Source organism: Musa acuminata, chromosome BXJ2-7 (assembly GCF_036884655.1).
Source record: "Musa acuminata AAA Group cultivar baxijiao chromosome BXJ2-7, Cavendish_Baxijiao_AAA, whole genome shotgun sequence".
In the NCBI taxonomy this organism is placed as follows: Eukaryota; Viridiplantae; Streptophyta; class Magnoliopsida; order Zingiberales; family Musaceae; genus Musa; species Musa acuminata.
This window is the reverse complement of record NC_088344.1, coordinates 1,828,863-1,839,719: the sequence shown is the minus strand read 5'-3', so window position 1 is coordinate 1,839,719 and position 10,857 is coordinate 1,828,863. Positions and strand designations below refer to the sequence as shown.

Sequence of the window (10,857 nt, the reverse complement as noted above, 5' to 3'; positions counted from 1 at the left end):
ACGCATGACGCTATCCATCCATCCATCTCTATGTTGGGGATGGAATGGTTGAGGAATAGTTAAAGCCGAGCACTAAATGTGTCGCCTGGCGAATGGCTTTGATGTTTGTGCCGACACTGAAAACGAGGCTGCGAGACAGCTTTTGTGCTTCAAATAGATTGAGACATCACAGTCAACAAGAAAATATTTGAATGAACATCACAGTCAACAAGAAAATATTTGAATGAATTTTTACGACGCATAGCCAATCAAATTTCTAGAATAGATGGGTATTCTGATACATACCGTCCTTTGTAACATCTGCGTTTGTGTACATGGCACACAGATAGATAGTGTTAAGTAGTTTAGTTGGTAAGCAACAAATCAATGATCCAACCAAAACCATCTAAAAACTTGAAAGAAAGATGAACGAGAGACATGTTTATCTTATTTTTCCAGCCTATTTACTCTTTTGAGGGAACACTCTGTAAGGTAATGACAAAGCTGACGCACTATGGCAAATCACATCTGGAGTAGCCGCTTCTTGCTAGGATGGTTGTTTGCCGCTGGCCGAGCATAGCAACAACGAGGTTGCCTTCTGTGCTTTGGTTTAACTAAACCGAGTACGAACGCCCTAACGAAGAGTTAACCTTGAGTTATTATTGCCTCCACTCGATCTATCGACGCTTGCAGGCGACCATAATTCATATTAAACATTGGTTCTCCGGTGCCGACAGCCCTGTCAAGTGTCGAAACAAGCTTCGTTGAGCATTACTTGCAAAAGAGGATCTATCACTAGGAGAAATAATGGAATGACGAGATTCACGGGTACAAACTCTTCCTACGTGAACAAGTCCATAGATTTGGACTCGACATGGTAAAATATGCACTGAAGAAGCATTATATGAGTTGACTATGGTGAGCACAAGGCTTTACGTACCCGTGAATCTCGGGAAGGATATATTCAGCCCTCCAACCAATCCTCAGATCAACTCCTGGGCATAAGCCAACTGATGTTTTATTTCTAATCTGGGAAACACCATCTCCACCCAAGCATGTAGAAAGCTTCCACTTCCACCCAGTTGCATTTAGTTGAAAATTATGGCCAATCCCGACCTGCAATTTGGGAATGATCACCCATTATGGTCATTAACTATCATGAAATATTCTACGTAGGATGCATCATCTCTTGATAAATAAAAACATGCATCATAAATTGCATTAGATTTCAGCTACTGAGGACTACCAAGACTGACCCAAGCAAGATTCCTCTTCGTTACTAGCCATCATACAAGCAACAAGTATATGAAGAATGCAAACTTTTCTTCAGCATATAGGTATGATAAAGATGATGCACTATTGAAAGGTATTTGATGGTAGATACACATCACTATTTCCACCTAACCAGCATGAAGGAACATATTATTAGTGAAAGGATATGCTTACATATGCAAGTTAGCCTAATAACTAGGGATGACATTTTTTAAATTCTTTGTTTCTATTTTATTCTACTTCAAGGCATCTCAAAACTTATAGGAACACCAGTTAAAAACCCTATTTAACCAAAAAATCACAAGCAATTCCCCTTAACTTTCATTGCCATATGTACTCATGATGGATCCTTTGGTCACTAAAAAGAGTCACAAGATGTGGTGATGTTCTAATCAAAAGTAAATATGACACTCAACACACTTTGAGAAAAATTGTGAAATCAGAGTTTTTTTTACTCGGGAAATATCATCGTTTATGTAAATCCAAGGGCTCATAATCATGCAATCCCTCAAACATGGTTTCTCTATTGTCACTATCCCATGATTTTTTGTATATGACTATTGTCCTGGTACCTAGGTAATATAAAAATTTCCAGGACCTAAAAAAGCTAATTTCTGATACAGTATGAGAAAGGATACTTGTGAAGTAGCAAGCATAGCACTATGGCATTATGCTTTTTCTATTTTGTGTTATCAAAACAATTGGTTTTCCCACTCACCATCTTCATCATCCGCATCAAAAGACTAAACCAACTTAACATCTCTTAAGCCACAATACAACAACAAATCTAAGCCATATTCTCTTTTGATTTCATCTCATGTTCTCATCACTTGTTACACCTGGTTTAATCCACATTAGAAGTAGGCTAAAATTTAGATTGACTTATAAAGGTGGTGTACTACAGTTAACTTGCATTTTGGATCACCGGTTCAGGCTTGACAAAGTTGGTGTACCATCAGTAACTAGGGCTTAGGTATTTAAAGCCAATTGTTCGGACTTAATGAAGTTAATGAGTCAATTATCCCTTCAGATCGTGTTGTGACATAAATACTCTAAACCTAGATCCAACAGATTGCGTGCATCCAATACAGGAATGTATAAATTCTAAACCAAGATCCAATGCCAACCGATACAAATTGGCAATTCACCTAGTCTGATTTCATATCAGGCATAGAATGTGGTAAACGTCAGTACTGTGCTATACTATGCAGTAATCAATTCCCATTCATTTTCTCCTATCCCACATTGACAAATACAAACTACTTTCCCTCCCAATCCTTCGAAACAATGGGTCCCAACTTCGAGTCTTTCCTCATCTGTTAGTGTAAACAACTTTAAGTCGTGGCCTCGGGACCGACGCAGCTTGGTTCGGGTCCGGATGATAGGGGATCTCCCTGGGACGTTTCCCGAGACTGCTGAGGCGGCCGACTGCGTGGATCCGATCGGGACGGGGTAGCCGTTTCCACAGGGGGAGGACTTCTCGCCTGCGCGTTCCGTGGGGACCTTCGGCTTCACACCTGCACAAAGGTCGGGTCGGAGAGCTCGGCCCGACCCCTCCGACGATCAAGTTAGTGAGTGGTCGTGGGGGGTTTGCTCTTTTTTAGCCAAGTTGTCTCTGCTTCTTCTTTTCTCCCTATTTCTCGGAGCGCCAGGGTTTTTATAGTGAGAATTACCGTTATATAATGTGCTTGCTCGTAGGGAGCAGGATCGTACTTCTGGTAGCATCTGACATTGCCGTTGGCGTGACGTGAGGGATCGAGCCTGAGCAGGGTGTTAATGTGCCTCGGCAGGCGTTCCGGTCCGCGTTGACCGGATGCCTCATCAAGTTGACAGAGGCGTGATGCGTCACCTGATGCAGCTGATGTCATGTGAGTCTTGTCGTAATTATTACCCTCATCATATTCCCCCCCGGAAGGAAGCTATGCGTCGGTGCTGTAAGGGGGGTCCGATGAATGGCTTCGGCTTCGAGAGATTGTTCCTGTCGGGCATTTGCCGGTCCGTTGCCAGGGGTGCGGGGATCGTGGGGCTTAGTAATCAAGGAGGGTTGCGTGCGCAACGGTGACCCTGGGTAGTGTGCGACCGAGGAGCACCACTCGATCGAACAGGCCGAGCAGAGGCTGTGATCTTGAGCGACGCGTGACTGAGGAGCACGGCTCAGGCAGGCCGGCCGCGTAGAGGCAGTGGTCTCGGGCAACATGGAGCCGAGGAGCACGACGCAGGTGGGTAAGCCACGCAGGTGTGGTCTCGAGAAGCATGGAGCGGAGGAGCACGACGTAGGCGGGCAAGCCGCGCAGGTGTGGTCTCGAGCAGCATGGAGCCGAGGAGCACGACGCAGGTGGGTAAGCCGCGCAGGTGTGGTCTCGAGGAGCATGGAGCGGAGGAGCACGACGTAGGCGGGCAAGCCGCGCGGGTGTGGTCTCGAGCAGCATGGAGCCGAGGAGCACAACGCAGACGGGCGGGCCGCGCAGGTGTGGTCTCGGGTAGCATGGAGCCGAGGAGCATGATGCAGGCGGGCAGGTCGCGCAGGTGTGGTCTCGGGCAGCATGGAGCTGAGGAGCACGACGCAGGCGGGCAAGCCGCGCAGGTGTGGTCTCGGGCAGCATGGAGTCGAGGAGCACGACGCAGGCGGGCAGGCCGCGCAGGTGTGGTCTCGGGCAGCATGGAGCTGAGGAGCACGACGCAGGCGGGCAAGCCGCACAGGTGTGGTCTCGAGCAACATGCGATCGAGGAGTACGATGCGGGCGGGCTGGCCGCGCAAGCGTAGTCTCGGGCACTCTTCGCTCGGAAGAGACTGAGGCAGGGCCTAGATTTCTTTTCACGAGGACTACATCGGATAGCCACTGCGGGTGCTTGACCTCTTCTATGGAGCCCGCTGCCCAAAGTCGTCCCTTCTCCTCACAGCCACCCAGGCCTCCGCCACGATGTACTGGTTAGCCCGTTGGAGCATATCTGGTACCGTGGTGGGGGGTCGCTCCACGAGGGACCAGAGGAATCTGGAAGGTCGCAGGCCTATCATAAACGCCTTCATTAACAAAGAGGGATGAGCGTCCGACAACCCCCGGATTTGTGTTGTAAAGCGATTCACAAAATGGGAGAGGGGCTCGTCCTCCCTCTGGTTGAGTCCGAGGAGAAGCACCACGGAAGGCTTCGGCTGTGCATAGGCCACGAAGTGGAGCTCGAAGTCCTTGATGAGCTGGTCGAAGGAAGCGATCGTTCCGGTCTTCAAGCCGCTGTACCACGTGTGGGCTGGCCCCCTCAGAGTGGTGGGAAACGCTTTGCACATCAGAGCATTAGAGGTTCCGTATAGCGCCATCTGGGCGCGAAAAGCAGCTACATGGTCCGCTGGGTCGGTGGAGCCGTCGTAAGCGTCCAGGGAGGGGAGCCGAAAGTTCGGGGGGACTGTCTGGTCCTGAATCTCGGGTGTGAACGGAGATCCCTGGTGTGCGTCCTCCCCCGGCTCTCCCTTCGACCTGCGAACCTCCTTCTGCACCTCGTCCAGTCGCTGGCTGACGAAGCACAACTGGGCTCGAAGGGAGTCGGTAGGATCTGAAGATAGTGCATCGGGTTCCGGGTGGCCCCTCGGGTTCGCCGTCACTCGATCCCCGAATGGGGCCGATGGGACTCGAGGTGAAGTGGGAAGCTCTCGAGGTGGTGTGCGGGCTTGAACGGGTGGCAACTGTTGCCGCAGTGGTCGGACAGCCGGCGGATGCAGCGGACGAGCGACAAGTGGGATAATGGATTGCACCATATCGGTCAGAGTTCGAACTTGATGGGTGAGGTCGTGAAAGGCCTCGGATGACATGGGCGATGGGTCGGCGGGGGCGCCGTCGGGCGGCGACAAGCCCGGGTCTTTGAATATCTGCCAATAGCGCTCTGAGGTTGTGGCGGGGTGTTCGTCACGAAAATCTTCGTGCGGGGGATGTTCCCCTGAAGCTCCAATCGGATGTGACCCCTCAGCCGCAAGTTCGTTTGAGCCAATCGGGTGATCCCTCGACATTCCGACCCTCCTTCTAGCGCCAAATATGTTAGTGTAAATAACTTTAAGCCGTGGCCTCGGGACCGACGTGGCTTGGTTTGGGTCCGGATGATAGGGGATCTCCCTGGGACGTTTCCCGAGACTGCTGAGGCGGCCGACTGCGTGGATCCGATCGGGACGGGGTAGCCGTTTCCACCGGGGGAGGACTCCTCGCCTGCGCGTTCCGTGGGTACCTTCGGCTTCACACCTGCACAAAGGTCGGGTCGGGGAGCTCGGCCCGACCCCTCCAACGATCAAGTTAGTGAGTAGTCGTGGGGGGTTTGCTCTTTTTTAGCCAAGTTGTCTCTGCTTCTTCTTTTCTCCCTATTTCTCGGAGCGCCAGGGTTTTTATAATGAGAATTACCGTTGTATAATGTGCCTGCCCGCAGGGAGCAGGACCATACTTCTGGTAGCGTCTGACATTGCCGTTGGCGTGGCGTGAGGGATCGAGCCTGAGCAGGGTGTTAATGTGCCTCGGCATGCGTTCCGGTCCGCGTTGACCGGGTGCCTCATCAAGTTGACAGAGGCGTGATGCGTCACCTGGTGCAGCTGATGTCATGTGAGTCTTGTCGCAATTATTACCCTCATCACCATCCTCTCTTACAAGATGTCTTGCCTGCCCAAGAATGCCTCCTCAATTTCTACCAAACCCTCAAACAACCTCCTTCATTTGATCCATCCATCCAGCACCATGATAATGATACTGATGTCAATCTGTGCAGCAACTACCTGCTTTCAGCTCTCAGTTCTCCTTGCTACAATGGCCTTCGTGGTCTCTTAAGTTGCCCAAATCCACTCCATCCTATATATCCTCAAGGATTGTCCCTACTACCAGGCAGTTGATGCCGCCCATGCTGTCTCAGCAAGATTGAGTCAGCCTCTTCCAGTGACTCAAGGAGATTGCGTAGGCCTTACGCCCTGAGGAGGTTGACCAAGTCTAGTGACGGGCAGAGCAGGCAAAGTGAGCGGAGTGCCAAGCAAAGGCCGTGAAGGAGAAGTTTGCATAGCAAACCACTGTTTAGCTGGTCGTGGTCATGATGCATGCTAGAGGCTACTAACAGAAGCTTGTAATAGAAGTCAGAAGTCAGATCTACTCATCCACAGTTGAGGGCGGTAATGTGGATGATGGTAAGCAGGATTTTACGATGGGCAAGAGGATGGGAAGTGATTGGAGCCCTACATGGACGAACAAGGTTAGTGCTTGGAGAAGGTTGACATCTAAGATATCTTCCAGAGGCATTAGGGAAGTTACAAGGCTTGTTGCACGTCATGTTGTTCAACAATCAGTTACAGGTACATTATTCCCTTCTCTATAGGTGAGAATTTTCTTGGGAAGTTTCATTGTGGGAGTAGAGGACATAACCTTGTTTCATGTCTTGATTTTTTTTTTTACTGAACTCCATGCTTTACTGGGTGTTGAACCAGTATTGGCTGGTCCAGAAGAAACCAATTGGTATTGGATCATGCCATATCTGTATGGTACGATACTGTTGCTGTACCCAATCTAACCAATGATTAGTATCAGTACAAGACAAAAATTTGAGTTTTTGTTATAAACACATTTCCTGAATCCTCACCATTTTATATAGGAATCACAAGCATCATAATAAGCCTGTTGTAAGTCTCAATTGAAAACATAAGAAACTGGCAGTTAACTTTAAGCTGTAATAGTATTACTGTTTCCAGAACTCCAAATCTCACCAAAATGAGCTGAAAGTTAGTAATTAATTTCTTTGATACCTTGTATACTCAAAATTATCACATGTTCATTAAATTCATGCCAAACGTAGATCTAGCAAATCAAATCCTTCAACTTTGCAACTACAATAATTTTTTTTCACAAAAAAATCCAAGGCAAAACCAACTACTTCTAATATTTTGCAACTCAAAGCAAGCATTGTTACGAACAATGAAGTTTAATAATCCTAACCATTCTGCAATGTGGACTCTTACCTAAACAAATAGTATAAAGGGACAACTATGTTCACAAATAAACAAAAAAAAAGTCAACTATGGGGAAGCAATGAGATAACCTTCTGGAGGTTAAGAAATAATAGCACAAAAGTTAAGTAGCTTTTGAATATTACGTATTCCTCAAGCATGATTTCTACAGCTTCACTTTGTCTATGAATGAACGAATAGTAAATAAGTTCCACTCAAGCACCTGGGTAGTGCCAGATTCCAGTAGACTTATAAATTAGAACAAACAAATTTCCATTTAGGATAATAATGGAGATTCAGTTATAAAGCTTGTGGCACAACTTCCTAACATGTTTTGCAACTCAAGGTCCTTGGTTTTTTTAATCTCTGTTCCATTAGTTAGTATCAACAATATCTCATTAATACGTGATGTGAACTTGTAATCCTGAGCAAGGAATGCAATTATGCCTGGATCAGTATGCATTGGCTGATATTTACTGGTCCAGGAACCAACCTGCATGCAGACCGCCCAATTTTGGGCAGTCCACATGCAGCAAAAGGGCTTATCACCTGATAATCAAGCTTACTGTCTGATTCTTTTCTTTTTATATTTTAACGTCAAAAACCCTAATTTAAAATTTTTTAGAAATACATCAACCATGCTATTCAGTCAAGAGGCATTCATTTGGTTAATAGGTTTTAACATCTTTATCCTTTTTGCATACCTTGAAAGTGTTCTTTATTCCTTATTATTCCAGAGTTACCTCAAAATACAGAATAAATGATATGACAACTGCTGAATAAGCACTGAGACTAGATGAAAACTCGTCTACTACATCATACCACAATGACTTGATTTAATCAAACTAGGACTCAAGTTAGAGATCATTTAACATAGTCATGATTTAAAACTAGAATACATCAACCATGCTATTTGGTCATCCTACCATTCATATGATTAAAAAGTCTTACCATCTCTAACTTCTTTGTAGACCTTGAAAGTGCCCTTTATTCCTTTGTTTCTTTTTAGGTAATTCTCTTTAATGACTAAATTTTCAATGTAGATTCTAGTTATCTTAACCAAGAAAAATCTAGTACAAGGCTAAAATGGACCTGATAATCATCACGTAGCCCCTGGATTGTAACATAGTAAGTCAGTGATTTATCTGTCAACTAATAAGCATGATTAACTCATATAAGCAATTTAAGACATATAGATCATCAAATCATATAAAAGATCACCCCTCCTAGCTAGTTATTGGCTGACCATATAGAAAAGCGCCCATGGCTGCATGGTATGCTTAAATACCTAAAAAATTAAAAAAGAAAGAAAACAATGAACTGACACACAAGCATTTAAAATGTAAATTTTATTACTTTACTTCTACACAATACAACATGGAAACTAAATTGTATATGCATTCCAAATAAGCTAATAATACGTTGTGATTCTGTGAAAGCGTTCATGCATATACAGTTCAAGACTTGTGAAGCCTTAAGATAAAATAAGAAAACCTGAAGATTCAGATATTTAGAAAGAGGTATCTTCTTTGAAAGCAGCCGAATATCTCCATGCAAGGGCTCATAAATGAACTTCCACCTCCTATCAGCAGCAGTGGGCTTAAGAACTAACTTTGCATGGAACTCATTAGCTGGCAAATTGAAAAACTGGAACAAGAAAAGAGAATGAATTATCTGGTTGCAATGGAAAAAATGACCTACGAAGACATTAAAATAACAAATCTCACAGAATAACAGTAGCAGAAAAGTGATCTGCATTATAGAAGATGGAAGAGTAATAATATGCATGAAAACAAGCAAGAGGATAGAATTATTAAGAAAAATAATCTGGTAATAACTACAACAACATTTGAAAGATATACACAGAAAAAATTAGGAAAGAAATAAGACATTCTTTTTCCAAATTTGGGAGCTGAGATCCAGGAAATTAATGTGCGCTTCCTTCTCCAGTAAACCAATTTTAGACAAGTTGAAATCCAGCAAATTAACCCTCAAATTTCTGTCTTCTTTCTTCAAAAACCATAAGCAAACAAAGGTAGAAGCTCTGTAGGATTGAATGTCACAAATTAAAATGACATACTGGAAATTGATTGAGGAATAACTACAGGTATTAAGAATATAATCTTCTACTGGTACTCTTGAATGGTCAGATAAAGGAAATTTATACTAGTCAGTGCAGAGAAGAGTACACTTTTAGCAAGAAAATATCCTCAAATATATGGTATGTAGGACAAATAACTAAAATGCAATAATATATATCAGTGAACTGTACATTTTAGCAAGAAACTGTCTTTCAAACGTATATGCAAGATATTGAAATTCTTCCTTATTATTGCATATCCTAATGAATGGATTTTTCTCGTATGATAGACCCTATTTGATTTTAAAAGTCACTAATGCCTTAGATTTTCTCTTGGCAGAAATCTTCTAGAAATTTCTCATGAGGTAAATATTGCGTCTTTCCAACCACTTGCTATCATTAAAAAAGATATTTTCCTTTATACATATACGTTCCCATACATCAAGAAAATTTCAAACACTTGACTGTTGGCACATGACGCTCTCGTGGCATCTCACACCAAATAGAATGGCCATTTCTTGTGTAGCTCTGCAAAGGTTGAAAGAGAGATGAAAAGAGATAATAATAGAAAGTACACCAACGTTCTACGCATCACGTATTTTTCCATATCAAGAATATGGACCAAAGACTCTTTGCATAAAGAAAATTGCAAATTTGAGCGGCTGCTGTCCCTTTATGTCGTATATCCAATTATACAAAGGCAAAGAAAGCAACAAGAAATTAAAGCAACAATAAATTAACCTAGATTTAATTCAATGTAGATGAATGCAACGTAAAGGACAAGAAAAGATGTAAATTTAATGAAAAACTCGATCAACAGAAAACAGAAAATGAGCGCGGAGAAAAGCAAGTGAGGACCTCGAGATTGGCGCCGACGCGGAAACCCTCGATTTGCTTGCGGAACTTGAAGAAGAGCTCCGAGGGGACGACGTTGATGTTGTAGAGCTCGTCCAGGGAGGCCAGCTCGTCGTCTTCTGGCCGTGCGTGCCCCAAATCAGAGCTCGAAGACGCCATCGAGGAGAGTGTGTTAGGGAGAAAGATCACGGAAGAGGGAGAAAAAGGAACCCTAAAAGGAGAGGTGAGTATTATAAGATGGGAAATCGGCGGAAGGAGACGGAATCCGGCGGATGTTTTGGGGAGGTACCCATCGGTGGGTTTTGGAGTGGCCGGTGTTCAGGAAGCAAAAGGAGTGGAGATGGCTATTAATGGATCGGATTTGTCCCAACGCGAACCGAAATCCACTACTTAGGGTTGGGTACGGGTGGTAGATGATCCGTATCGACCCACGCCCGCATCCTAATCCGCTCCGATCTAAAATATTCGATTCCTACATATCCATATACTAAATAGGAAAAAATTAATATATATCTATATATAAATAATTTTGATCGATTGACTATTAGAGAAAGAACGTTATTATTTTCATTAACATTTGGAGGTTATGATGCCAAGACTATAATGTGGTGCACACCATACATTTTCCGATATATATATATATATATATATATATATATATATATATATATATATATATATATATATAATTTAAACTTGACATATGAACCCACAC

General features: G+C 44.1%; 1 protein-coding gene across 1 annotated transcript; it reads right to left on the bottom strand.

Moving 5' to 3' along the window:
• Positions 1–204: 204 nt before the first annotated feature.
• Positions 205–10,478, bottom strand: LOC103990856 (uncharacterized). The gene is made up of 4 exons (XM_009410138.3): positions 10,146–10,478; positions 8,702–8,854; positions 920–1,095; positions 205–718 (listed from the first exon to the last, which is right to left on the bottom strand). The coding sequence occupies exons 1-4, from the start codon at positions 10,299–10,301 to the stop codon at positions 625–627; spliced, it is 579 nt and encodes a 192-aa protein (XP_009408413.2). The 5' UTR covers positions 10,302–10,478; the 3' UTR covers positions 205–624.
• Between the last annotated feature and the right edge of the window lie 379 nt (positions 10,479–10,857).